Source organism: Pogona vitticeps, chromosome 7 (assembly GCF_051106095.1).
Source record: "Pogona vitticeps strain Pit_001003342236 chromosome 7, PviZW2.1, whole genome shotgun sequence".
NCBI lineage: Eukaryota > Metazoa > Chordata > Lepidosauria > Squamata > Agamidae > Pogona > Pogona vitticeps.
The window spans coordinates 12,163,738-12,177,138 of NC_135789.1; the positions used below are offsets into that span (position 1 = coordinate 12,163,738).

The 13,401-nt window shown below is 48.7% G+C and overlaps 1 protein-coding gene across 2 annotated transcripts; it reads right to left on the reverse strand.

The window, feature by feature from the left end:
- Positions 1–472: 472 nt before the first annotated feature.
- On the reverse strand, positions 473–13,393 carry LOC110072608 (arylacetamide deacetylase-like 4). Of its 2 annotated transcripts, none has more exons than XM_078378984.1 (4): positions 10,870–13,393; positions 7,548–7,764; positions 5,553–5,616; positions 473–4,476 (listed from the first exon to the last, which is right to left on the reverse strand). In XM_078378984.1, exons 1-4 carry the CDS (start codon positions 11,272–11,274, stop codon positions 3,714–3,716), a joined length of 1,449 nt encoding a protein of 482 aa, XP_078235110.1. In that variant the 5' UTR covers positions 11,275–13,393; the 3' UTR covers positions 473–3,713. The 2 variants fall into 2 exon arrangements, with proteins under 2 accessions (XP_078235110.1, XP_072833912.2); XM_072977811.2 differs by lacking the exon at positions 10,870–13,393 and adding an exon at positions 10,099–10,353.
- Between the last annotated feature and the right edge of the window lie 8 nt (positions 13,394–13,401).

Below are 13,401 nucleotides of genomic sequence, written 5' to 3' on the forward strand. Positions count from 1 at the left end.
TCAGTCAAATAACAACGGCAGAAAACATAAGGGTCACTCGTGGGAGGATCACGAGTCCCATCTTACAGCTCATAACATTTTAATATTAGATTGAGGGGAGGAGTTTGGCTGGCAGCTTCGTTTCCATGTGTTGATTTTACAGAAGCTTGGGATACCACCGCATAGGCATCCTTCAGTCTTGAGAGACCATGGTAACGTGCTCTGAATCGAGGAGTGTCCTCTCCAGAGCATGAAGCCTGGGCAAAGTAATATGGAGGATAGGTTGTTGCCCAAGCAGCAGATCCCCCCTCTCCAGGTTGCTGAAATGGTCCAAGGAAAGGCGAGAGCCAATACAACTGGTCCCAGCAACGTCGCAGGAGTTGGCAGAACGACACGAACTGCCTTCGGGACTCCAGCTCCGGATTTTGCTTCTTTTCCTAATATGAAGAAAGTGATAAAAGCAATTTCGAAAGCTGTCTCCTGATCAGTCTGCTGAGTGTAATTTGCAAGTTTATTTTCCATAATTTTACACAAAAACAATGTTGTATGAGAGGAAGCACCTTCTCAATATATCATTCTTTCTGCTGGGAGAACATCATTGAAGGTTGAGGAAACGTTCTACCAAGAAATATGTAGCAACTCCTTATCTTGGCTTGCCTGGAAGAGATAAGCATCCTCCCTAAAACTGAGTAGGGAGGGATGTTGGGTTTTTGTGAGCCTGTTTCTACTCCAGGACTGATTCTTGAGTTCTTGCTGTCAACACACCCACCCTCCCGCCTTTGGTGAGCTAAGACCAACGTGGAAGGCTGGATGGCTGAGTCAAGCTTAAGCCAACGATATGGTGTTGAACTTGGTTGCAGCAATGTGGTTTAACCACTGCGCTAGCAAAGCTCGGTAGAGTTCGGCCTGTGCTAGGCCATGAACTCTTCCAGCTTAGTCTTTCTCCAAGATGGGCCACATTTAGGTGTTTGTAGGGATATTTCTCCTCTTTTGGGATGCACACTTTAATGGGGTGAAGGAGGTCGAGTGTGGCCATATGGCACTGAGTGCAGTGTCATCAGGAGGCCAGACTCCGTTATGAGCTGAAACCCTTAACAGGTACAGTGGTGCCTCGCTAGACAGTTACCCCACATGACAGTTTTTTCGCTAGACATTGGCTTTTTGCGATCACTATAGCGATTCTCAAAACAGTGATTCCTATGGGGGAATTTCGCTGGACAATGTTTGGTCCCTGCCTCGCAAACCAATTTTCGCTAGACGACGATTTTGACAGCTCCCTCCGCGCTCACAAAACAGGTGTTTTCGGGACCTAAGCTTCGCAAGACAATGATTTAAACAGCTATCGGCGGTTTGCAAAGTGGATTTCCTATGGCCGATCTTCACTAGACAATGACAGTTCTTCCCCATTGGAACGCATTAAACAGGTTTCAACGCATTCCAATGGGGAAATGCTTTTCGCGAGACAATGATTTCGCTAAACAGCGATTTCAGTGGAACGGATTATCATCGTCTAGCGAGGCACCACTGTAATTTGAAGCAGAACAGCCTCAGGCTGAGACACCAGACTCAGATTGGCCCACCTTCCTCAACGCAGCTCGTATGGGGTGGCAATGTTAGCTGAAGATGACATTGGTGAAGGAGGCAAAGGCTGTGACCCTCAAGATAACTCTGCAGACATTTTCCTTAATATGAAAACCTCATGATAAGGACCAGATTCGTGTTGCTAAACTCAGCTGATCGTGAAGCAGTAGAACTGTGGAGTGAAATGAAAGCTATGATTAGAGAAGAGTGCAAAAAAGACAATCCCTGTAGTAAAAAGAAAAGAAAAGCCAAGATGGATGATAGAAGAGACACTTACATTTTTAAAGGACAGACGAGAAGCAAAAGGGGACAAAAGTAGAGTCAGAAGCCTGAATGCAGTTTTTTCAGCAACTGTCACATAGAAGCAAAGAGAACAATCACAACCACCAGTGAGTGCATAGAAAGAGAGGGAACTAACAAAAAAAGGGGGGAGGTCTCTTCCAGAAGACCCAAGGAATTAAAGGAAAAAATAATCCTAAATTAAGAATGCTGAATGACCAACAGGGAAGCACACACTCTCCGACTAGGAGAAACCTGGAATTCCAGAAAGGAAAGAGAAAGCTGCTCTGAAGGGACTTTGCTGTTCTTTGCCATCTTATGATGACCCCATGGATGAACAATCTCTCAAAAATGCCCTGTCCTCAGCAGCCCTGCTCAGCTTTTTTAAAATCAAGACTGTGCCTTCCTTTAGGGAGTCAATCTATCTAATCTTGGGTCTTCCCCTTTTCCTGCTGAGCTCAACCTTTCCCGGCCTTATTGTCTTTTCCAGAGAATCTTGCTCTCTCATGGTGCCCAAACCAGGACAGCCTCAGTTTCCACATTTTGGCCTCCAGAGAAAGTTCAGACTGAATTTGATCTAGGAGCTATTTGTTTGTCTTTCTGGCAGCTACAAATTTCTCATCCGGCACCGCATGTCAAATGAATCAGTTTCTGAGCGAGAAATGCATTTTATTAAGAGTCTGAAAAGGAAGCAGCACTCATATCGTACTGTGAATATCCAGCGGCTTCTGGACCACAACATACCATTTTAGAAGATGACCAGTCTATGCACTATAAACTTTGTGTAGATCATGAGAAATTTAAGGGCTGTTCTGAAAGAAATGGCCTGCCTTGGCACTTGATTGTCCCGATGCATAACCCGTTTGGAGGACAAGAAGCGACCGTCTGGATCAGGAATGGTTCCCTCCAGGCAAAGGTATCAGACGGGGGGTGCATTTTATCTCCCTCTCTGTTCAATCTGAATGCAAAACATATCATGTTCTGAATCTCATCTGGTTTTCTGCATATCATACAGAAAGTCAAACTAGATTCAGATGAAGGAGGAGTGAAAATTGGTGGAAGAAACATCAAGAATTTATGATATGCAGATGACATTATCTTATTGGCAGAAAGCAGCAATGATGCTTTTAGTGAACGCGAGAGAAGACAGCGCCAAAGCAGGACTGCCGTTGAACATTAAGACGACAAAAATCATGACTACGGAAGAATCGCACAACTTAAATGTTGACAAAGAAATAGTGAAATGCTTTGCATACCTTGGTTCACTCATTAATCCAAAATGGAGATTGTAGCCAAGAAATCAGGAGAAGAGATGAAGAAGGGCACCAATGAAGGAATGAGAGAAACCATCAAGTAAGTGAAAGGATGTGTCAGTGGAGAGCAAGACCATCCACACTCTTAAATTCCTGTTCATCATGTATGGGTGTAAGAGCTGGACAGTTAAGAAAGTGGACAGAAAAAAAAAAAGATTTGTTTGAAATATGGTGCTGGATGAAAGCCACAAGCTGGAAGTGACTCGACAGAACACAATAACAACAAAGTGTCTGTCTGTTTATCTGGTGCAGCTTTCAGAATGGGAAAAAAATTTCTAGTCGGAAAAAGAGAGAGGAATAAACAAAAAAACAAACAGCACATTTCTTTTGATTCCCTGGAAGAAGTATCAAAGCTTTTATAGTATTTATAGATGGTATGGCAAGGATGCCTCTTCCCCCCCGCCCGCTATGCAACAACAATAACCAAAAGAAACTGTGTTGCCACTGGAAGCCAAAGGACACAAAATAAGTTGGCCACATCCCATCCATCAGCGGCAACACAAACTTTTATGTTTTTTACCTCTTACTGTAAAGAAAAAGGTCAGCTTTCAGCAAGAGCTCTTACAGACTTTTAACGAAGGTAACAATGTCTTCCAATCCTTTCTTCCCAGATGGAAATCCATCAAAAAGGCTGATAATTCCATGGAATCCATGCGCAAGGTGGCACCAAACCACTCTGACGCCTTGATCTTCCAGCCGTTTCTTGTAGAGCAACCCGTCATCTCTCAGGCTGTCGTATTCGCAGGTGAGGATGAAGGTCTCGGGGAGCAGGCGGACGACGGCGTCTTCAGCCAGAAGTGGCGAGAATTCTGGTGTGCTCAGGCTCTTGACGGCCTCGTAGACATCGTCCTTGCAGGTGGCGGGCGCGGAAGGCACATAGCCTCTGGCCTTAAACTCTCTGGGGATGTGGTCTGCACTCAGCCACCTCTTGTAGTGCAACCTGAGGTGGACAGGGACATGAGAACCCTTCAAGACCTCTTCCAGAGGTGAAGGGTCTCCATTCAAGTACTGCAGACAGAAGAAAACAGTCTGTGCCCGGAACGAGAAGGGCACTGCCTGGTTTTGCTGATAGGAAGGCAAGGTGAAGTCTACGCCCTGGAGCAGTGGGTAGATGAGGATCTGAGCCCGCACTTTCACAAGGCCCGATTTACTGGCCAGGGCCTGGCAAACGGAGGCGGCGAGGTTGCCACCAGCGCTGTCCCCAGCCACGACGATCCGCGTCTTGTCCACGCCGTACTCCTCGGCAGCCTCGAGGAAGTGGCTGGCGGCGGCAAGGCAGTCGTTCAGCGGCGCTGGATAGGTGTGCTCTGGAGCCAAGCGGTACCTAAAGGAAAAAGAATAAAAATTCGCCAGTGGAAATTAGACACAAAATCAACTTGAATTGCTCGTTGAGTTAGGGGGATGGGAAAGTGTTCCTGATGCTTTTTTTAAAAAGGTTCCTTTGTTTCAAATATGTGATTCTTGAATTTCAGCAAACTCATCCAAAGCAACCCAAGACAAACTTTTCGCCGACCTGTCGAATCCAACTGGTGCTGCTCTTCCCAACATGGAGGGGAATGCGTTCTGCCTGGTTCACCCTCTCTGTATTAAAACTGAGGACCAGCGTCCTGTTGCCTTAACACGGAAAGAAGGGGCAACGGCGTGAGCATCCTTCCCGGCCTGGCGGGCTTCCCGTTGCATGACTGGTGGCGTGACCGACCTTGCAACCCCTGAGAGCCTGCCAGAAGAGCGGTGGTGAGGTCGGCGCTGTGGCCTTTCCGCTCTGTGTTGAGGCAACAGAATATTGGCTTAGGCATCTCCCATTAAAAAAAAAAAAAAGAAACAGCGGCCCATTTTCGGCACTAACGGGCACGCCCTTTCTTTTCGGAATCTTTGTGGATTTTGGAAAAATGTGTACCAAATAATAAATTGGAACTAAATTCTCTCCATTCCTCCTCTGAAGTCATGGCATAAAGGCATTTTATGAATGTCAGAAAAGAGAGAAAAAGATTACAGGGTTCTTGCCTGCAAGGATTTGAATCGTGCCCTGTTTGGCAGAAGGCAAAAAAGCAAGGTCACACGAGCAATCATTTTGTCCAACGAATGTTTGAATCCTGGAATCGGAAGGTCTTTGTAGACCAAATGATGCAACCCACTGTTCCATCCAGGAAGAGGGTCCTCAACTGCATAAAATGTATGCTTTGATAGAAAAACAGATTTTGGTGCATATATTGAAAGAAGAGGAAAGCTTGTGCAACAGGAGGGGAGAACCCCCACCCCACACTGGTCAAGAGGGACCCACGGTGTGAAATAAGGAGGAGGCCCATCTGCTGTTTCTCAGTGTTTTACCAAGCGGAAACTGTCAGGGAGCTGAAAAATAAGCAGTCGCCAAAGGCTGAAAAAAAAACTGGGAGGACTTACTCGACAGACACAACCACCGATTCACTTTCTCTGGCAAGGTACTGGCAGATATTGTTGTGAGTTCCTGAAAGGCAAATGTTTCCAAAGTTGTTTTCAGGGGTACAAGGGACAACACGCAACGCATGGTGTCTCTCAACAATCTTATTACATGCTGTACCTCTTTTCCCAAAGCAACCATTAACAGAGAAACATTCAATATGCATGGAACTTTTAAGTCTGAACCAGTCAGAATGAAAAGGTTAATAAAATCAAAAAGCCTGTCTCCCTAGAAATGTTTATTTGAAATATTTCTTTCGCGGGAGGAAGAAAAATGAACACACTTTCACAGATCTCCTTTGTTCTACTTCCAAAATATTTTCTCCCTCCCCTTCATCAAGGGGGAAAAAGGAAGGGTTATTTGCAATAAAAACAGAGTTGACTGACAAATGTAAGAAGAATGGAAACAAATAAATTCAAAATTCTCGCAGCCAGTAACCTGAGCATACCGAAATGTTCACCATTTCTGGATGAAGATGCTATCGTCTGCCTGCTCCCCAAGACATTCATCCTAACCTGTGAATATGATGGTGTGAAGGATGACAGATCACTCATCAAGAACAATAGGAAGATAAAGGAGAAATGGCAGGGCCCTTCCATCCGAGCCTTTAGAAAACCAGCCCAAACCCACCTTCTTCAGAGGACTTTTTTTCTGTAGACTCTCCCTGCATACTTGGGTATTATGTCATTTATTTTTAATTGTTCTTTTGATTGCTCTTGCTGTGGAGGTGGGTGCACTGGGATTATTTCCTTTCAATTATGTTTGCCTGGCTGGGCTTTTAAATGTTTTCATCTGTGTAAGATACCCAGAGTAGTGGCATGCCACCAGACAGGCAGAGTGAAAAAAAATTAATAAAACAAAATAAATACGGTATGAATTCCAGCAAGGGGGCCAAACACTGAAACCCAACCCTGCTGGAAGAGGTTTGCTCCTCCCTGTTTGATTTTCCTCCCCTGAGGACTAGAAGCTTGTTGTTTCATTAATGAAACATTAGATTTCTCAGAACGGGGAATCTGCAGGAAAAAAATGGAGTCCAGACTTCTGATAAAAAGCACCAGCGGTGGCTTGCAGTTGAGACGGCGTTTGGATTTCCTGAACTGTTCTTGAAGCTGATTCTGGGCCTTGAAAAGTATCCCAGCCTGATTTGGACCCCTTCTCTAACGCAATTTCAAATGTTCCCGTTGACTTACATTGGAAATATAAGCAAAGCAGGCATCTCTTTCGTCTGTGCTTGCTTTTGCATGACTGGCAGGTCAGATCCTAAAGTACGGAGCACTTCTGCAACAATTTCAGAGAGCTGGCTTTGGGGTTTGTGTATGAGTACCTTTGAGTATCAGTACTGCAGAAGAGCCTGTAACTGATTGTGCAAAGTCTGCGCAACAGGTCTGAATCAACCCAGGTCCAAGTCGTATGTGTACACTTGTTAGTTCTACATAAGGGCCAATTGTCGGGATTGGAAAACAGGATTCAGCATCTCCCCGGATGTTAAGCCTTTTCTTTTAAAAATTATTTGGTCCTTAGGATTGAATGAATGTTGTTTAGGAACGGCTCCTAAACCAGTTCAGGAGAGACGTGCACACCTCCTTCTATCCCTCGTGAGACACCCTCCCCCCTCCTTTAATGGCTGAGGAGTGAGATGAAGGGAGGCCTGCTAAGGACAGATCAGCTGTTGATAGCAAAGGAAAACTGGGAGGGATCGATGCATTAGTCATAACGATCTCAAAACTTGTATTCCGACCCTCCCAATTCCAAAATATGCCCTCACGGTTTGCACATGATTCTCCTCCACAATTTCTGGGAAAACCTCCATTACTGACCATTAAAAACATTCATTTAAAAAAAGAAGAAGTAATTTTTCATTATTAGGAGATCCCTAACGAAGGGGCCCAAGACACCGCAGGCTGCCACTTCCCAGATCACTCAGAGGATGATGCAGATCAAGTTTGGAGGTAACTCACGGATGCTTCCGAACACCCACCAACCACCATGGAAATAAACGATGCCCCTCCTTCGACCGGCAGAGGGAACCTTTGGCTGATAAATGCGAACAGGCACGTGTTTAAATTTCGCGTCCTTGAAGAAGAGCGTGGAGTCTCTTCTCTGCCTCCTTCTGTTTTTCAGAAACCGTACAAACTGGAGTTGTGTGCAGATGTGCAGGTTCTCCAAAATCCTTCCCTTTGGAGGTGAGGGGTGGGAGGGGAGAGAGAGAGAGAGAGAAAAATCATGTCCCTGTATGGATCAGACAATACTTAGCCCATATTGGCTTCTTTTACGACTGAGATGCCAGAGAACTGGGAGACCAACGTTCGCTGAAGCAATTTAACAAACCGAAGCCACCAAGGGTTGGAGTAGACCCCAAAAGAGGGTGGGGGCAGTAGAGATGGGCATGAATGAAGTTTTGGCGTGGCCCCCTGCTTGGATCTCCCACGGGCACCACGGGGGTTCCCTCCCCTGCAACCTCCAGGCGATCACCTGCTCAGAGGGAGCGCCACCCCACCTCCTCGCCTGGGAGGGGGCAGAATTGGTCACCAGAAGGAGGCAGGAGAGGAAACTGTGGTTTCTGTGGAATATGTGGGTGGGCACCACACTGAACAGGGCCGAACTGCAGTTCTCGGCCATCGTGAGTGGGCAACTGTGGCCTTCCAGATGTGGCTGAACTTCAGCTTCTATAACCCACCCCTGCCAGCGATGCCGATTTGTCTTGCTGACCCAAAAAGGTCCAGAGGGCCACAGTTGCTACAGAAGTTTAATTACTAAACACTGGATTTTTGAGGGAGCGCCACCTTCTATACCTGTGTGCCGAACTCTTAAAAGCTCCCCCTCCTCCATGCGCTGCCACTGGCAGCAGGTCCTTTATCACCTACGGAAGGCTCTCCCCTGGCCGGCTTGACCTTTATTTCATTTTGGATCCCCGTCGAAAACAAAGCCTTGGCGGTTTAGCAACCTTGGACTGACGAGGGCTTGATGTTCTTGGTCATCTGTGTGGTTTTAATGATTTTAAAGCTTTTGCGTGGGTTCTGTGGTCTCACGTGGAGCAAGACAGAAATAGGCTCAAACCAGCAGCCACTGGGAGCTTTTCCAGTTTTTTTTTTTGGGGGGGGGAAGGCCTATTTCCAGTGGGGGTGAGCAAAAGATAGATAGCATCCTGCACTGTGGTGGGCCTCTGGGCTGGCTAGGAAAGGGACCTCATCTGGACCTCTAAGGGAAGGCAGCAGCTTGCCATGGGGTCATGTAGAGACGAAAGGAATAAAGAGAACATTCACCCCCCCACACACAATCAAGATTTAGCGGGTCTTCTAGAGGGACAAAAAAATTTAAGGAAGAGAACTCCTGGACAGCTCAGTGGTTTAAGGTGGGACTTCGAATCCCCCCTCCCTGGCCTCCTTGACAGGGAGTTGATCATGACTCAATGATCCTTCTGGCTCTGTTGTTCTATTGTTAGAGGGAGGAGTTCCAAGGCATTTCACATTTTCTCTGCAACCCACATTCAAACCGAAGAGCAAGTTCAAACATGATTTCTCGGTCACCAGACGGAGGCAGGAGAGAATACATGTTTAGGAGTAACCTGGCCTTTCTCACCAGATGCCTCATAACCTTGTTCAGACCCAGGTTGCACCAAAAAAAAAAAAAATGACATGTCACCAAAATCCCCGTCATGGTCATTGTTTCTATGACATGAGCTATTTTTCCTGCAACCTTTATGATGGTTATTCTTGTCCAAGAGGAGGACTCCTCAGCTGCCAGACCACCGTTACCCAGGTGTTGGGATGGGAAGAAGAGGCTGACCACGCACCGCCCTTTTAATTTTCACGAGTCATACCAGACCTTCTTTCCTTCCCGGCCTCACACCTATTTCTCCTGGGATTTGGGAAGTCCAACGTTGTCCCCAGAGTGAAATAAAAGTGGGGGGGGGGCGTCAGAGTCCGACCCTCACCAGGCTAGAAAACGCGGGGGGGGGGAAGACAGCTGACCAACGGGGTGCTCTTGCACCCGGACGGACTTCAACCTAGAGCGAGGGCGAGGCGGGGGCGACCCTTCCGTGGTTGCCTTGAAGTCAGCAGAGGGCCCCGGGCTGACCCCCGCGCTGGCCTGGCCTTGGGTTGGCCAGCTCGGCTTTGGTTGTTGTTGTTTTTTTAAGTGGCCTCTAACAAAGGCGTCCCTTTTTTTCCTGCTTTGTTCCAAGTCCACCGCTTTAGCCGCTCGGGCTCGCCTTTGGGAGAGCCCCCCCCCAACCTCCCGCTGACCGCCCTTTCTCCTCCCTTCCGTTCCCGGCTTCACGGTGAGCATCTCCAGGCCCGGATCGGGCGGGCCAAGCGGGGTCCCTCTCTCCCCCACCAGGTTGGGGACTCGGGTGATGGGCGGTCCCCTCTTCACACGACTCTTCGCGCTGCGGGCCAGCGGAGCGAGGGAAGGGGCAGCCCTCCCGCGCCCAAGCCTTGGAGATGGGGGGGGTGCCCTGCCCGCCGGCCACCCCCGGGGGTCACCCCCCCCAACGCCGTGGCCACTCACCAGCAGGGAGGCGCCCACCAGCAGGGCGTGGGCGAGGCGCAGCCGGGCCGGCCGCTCCAGCCCCGGCGGCACCTCCGAGTTGGTCGCGTCGAAGTGGATGCTGGCCAGCACCACCAGCACGGCCGCCGCCAGGACGGCCGCCGCCCCGAGCCCCGCGAAGGCGACCAGGAAGCCCATGGCGGCGGCGGCGGCGGGCCCGGAGCACGGAGCCGGCCTGGCCGAGCGCGCCAAGGGCTGCCTGCCTGCCTGCCTGCCGGGCGCCGCCTTCCCCTTCTCCGCGCGGGCGGGCGGACTGGCTGGTGCGCGCCCGGGAGCCTCTCCCTTTTAAAGGCAACCTGCGGGATTTGATGGGGGGGGAAATCTCCGAGAGGGCTTTCCCTGCTCCTCCCCCCCACCCCACCTTTCCGTGGGGCAGAGAGAGCCGGGCGTCCCCCTCCTTCCTTTGCGCCCCAGCGAGATCTTCGGGTCGGCCTCGGCGGTACCAAAAAAATAAAATAAAATAAAAACAATATGAAAGGTAGCCGGCAGCGTGGGCGCAGCGCCCTTGACGCGCGAGGATCAACACACAGGACCCGGGTTTCCCCGAAAATAAGCCCTAGTAATATATGTTTTTTTTTCAGTTTGCTCCTAATATATACGCCCTACCCCAAAATTCAGCCCCAGTGACGTGAAACCCCCGCCCTTGTGCAGCCGCCAGAAGAAGAGGACAGGACTGTAGTTGAATCAATGTCGAAGGTGGTACGTGAAAAAAAAATCCCCTGAAAATAATACCGATATTCCGATAACGGATCCTGATAAGGAACCGCCGAGAAGCGCTTCCTGACGTTGCGTCAGTGTACAGTACCTGCCTATCCCCCCCCCCCCCCGCGCATACAGTACAGTATTTTGGATCACCGGTGAGGATGTGCTTTTGGTGCAGGCGGTGGCGCTGTTGACCTGGAAGAGAAAAGCGAAGGAAAAGGGGGAAAAACACACCAAGATTTCCAAGCCGTTCCGATCCATGCCCCTCCCTATTGTTCTTGCACGTGTTCCATTTCGCAGTTGGCTTTTGTCTACTAGGTAATGCAACGCAACACCTCCCTCTCCAAGAAATAGTTGGTGGGGGTCTTCAATCACAAGAGAAATCGCCCATCTGTGTGACATCAATATCTGGACAATTTTTTCTGCACCACCCATGAAAGGGAGTGTGCGCCTAAAGCCCGAAAAAGTGGATTTTTTTTCCTCCAGGAAAGCTTGCAATTTGTTTCATTTATTCCCCCCTAGTGGTCCAAGAGAAAGTACCACCTCGTCTTGCATAATAGGCCTGAGATGGAGATTTATGAATGGGTTAGTAACAGCTTGGGGAATAATCTGCAAACAGAGACATGTCTTCACCGGATGCTCGAAAGATGATAACGTTGGGGATGTTGTAGAACTTTGTGTAAGCAAGGGGCCAAATGTTGATCTCGGAGTCGGGACGGTTTCATGGTGGGAGAAGTGTTCTGTCAAGCGTGGGGACCTGCGCTGATGCGCTGCTTACAGGGGAAAACCAGCACTTTGAATGGCATCCAGAAACATGGGTAGCCAGGTCAGAGAGGGGTTACGTGGCCAAACCCTTTAGCCCTCTCCATTCGGGATTGCCAGTGGCTCCTTGTAGTTCATTACCGGCCACTCTTATTTTATTTTATTTAACATATTTTCACCCCACTTTTCTCCTTTAAAGGACCCAGTGTAGTTTACTCCAGTTGTAAGCAGCTGTTCCAACATGTCGCCCTCCACATACATTGAATGCTGGATCCACAAGAACAAAGGCTGATGATTCTGATTTGTGACATGGCGGTTAATGGGCTTCAGGTTTTTTAATATGAAATTAACAAGTGCTAAACTCTATTACCAAAATAGATTGGGCCGCTGGGTCACTCCTATTAAGTTCCAACTAAAGCCAGGGGAGATTTCGGCATCCTGGCAAAATCAAGAGTCACCAAACCTTCACTGGTCAGTGTCATCCTGTTGCTGGAGGTTTCGAGTCCAGACCTTGACCAAAATCATGGGAGGGGTCTTCTGAGGTCACAGAGTGGGCTCAAGGTATGGAAGGGAAGTAAATAGAAGATAGATAGAAACACATTGGTAAGGAGCCGGCCAGCCCAGAACCAGCAGCGGGAGGAAAAGGGGGTGAAGACGGGTGCCCAGAATCGAAAGCCACCCCACATACACACAAAAATTCAACATTTCTGTATCTCCGGTGCTGCTCAGTATGAGACCCATTGCGCAGACTGGAAATCTGACACTGAAGCACTAAACATCCCTGGGGATTCAGCCAGTGCCCCAAGACCTGACAACCCTGTGCCCAGCGGGCAGCAATTTGGGGGGGGGGGGGGGGCGGGGAGGCTGCTTCAAAGGGCAGAAAGTCCAATATGCTCAAAGGTCCAGAAATGTTTCGAAAGTGTGCAAAAGTGGGCTTTAGTCAAAGAGAAAATCATGCATTAGTTAAAACTTGTTCATTCATTCTATCATCCATCCATCCATCCATCCATCCATCCATCCATCCATCCATCCATCCATCCATCCATCTATCTATCTATCTATCTATCTATCTATCTATCTATCTATCTATCTATCTATCTATCTATCTATCTATCTATCTATCATCTAAGAACTGCAGATCTATTGATCTATCTATCGATCTATCTAAATTGTTGTTTACTCATGTCCGACTCTTGGTGACCCCATGGACCAGAGCACGCCAGGCCCTCTTGTCTTCCACTGCCTCCCGGAGTTGGGTCAGATTCATGTTGGTCGCTTCGATGACCCTGTCCAACCATCTCGTCCTCTGACGTCCCCTTCTCCTCCTGCCTTCACACTTTCCTAACATCAGTGTCTTTCCCAGGGAAGACTCTCTAAACAGTATTGGGTAAATATGTAAATTAATGTAAACCATCCAAAAGCTTTGCAGAAGCCTTTTATGAGGTGATTTAGGCCCCTAGCAAGATCCCTAGCAAGCCGTCTGGCTCCAGCAACACAACTATCAGGCAGGTGGGATGAGGGTAAGTTTTCTCAGGATCAGGCTGACAGCAGAAAGCGAGACTGTTCCACTCCCCCCCCATGAGAAACAGCTGGAAGAGGCAGAGTGAGAGGAGAATGAAGGAGCAAGTAGACTCTGGCCTCTCTCCGAAGAAGAGGGCAAGGCTGGAAGTGGGCTACCTTCTCTCTCTTTGCTTGCTTGCTTGTGACAGGGGTCGGGCCCCAGAGATTCAAGCCATGTGCTTGGATGGGGCTATGTTATCCTGGACGTTGTCATGGCCATGGGGAGGCGAGCGACAGGCC

Bases quoted from the DNA above. Each gene is read 5' to 3' on its own strand.
- LOC110072608 (XM_078378984.1), bottom strand. From the start codon at position 11,274: ATGGGTGGTGCAGAAAAAATTGTCCAGATATTGATGTCACACAGATGG. The intron at 5,617-7,547 runs GTGAGTTACCTC...TTTGCCTTTCAG, and splicing joins GTGGGTGTTCGGAAGCATCC to GAACTCACAACAATATCTGC. The intron at 4,477-5,552 runs GTAAGTCCTCCC...TTTTTCCTTTAG, and splicing joins TCGGTGGTTGTGTCTGTCGA to GTACCGCTTGGCTCCAGAGC.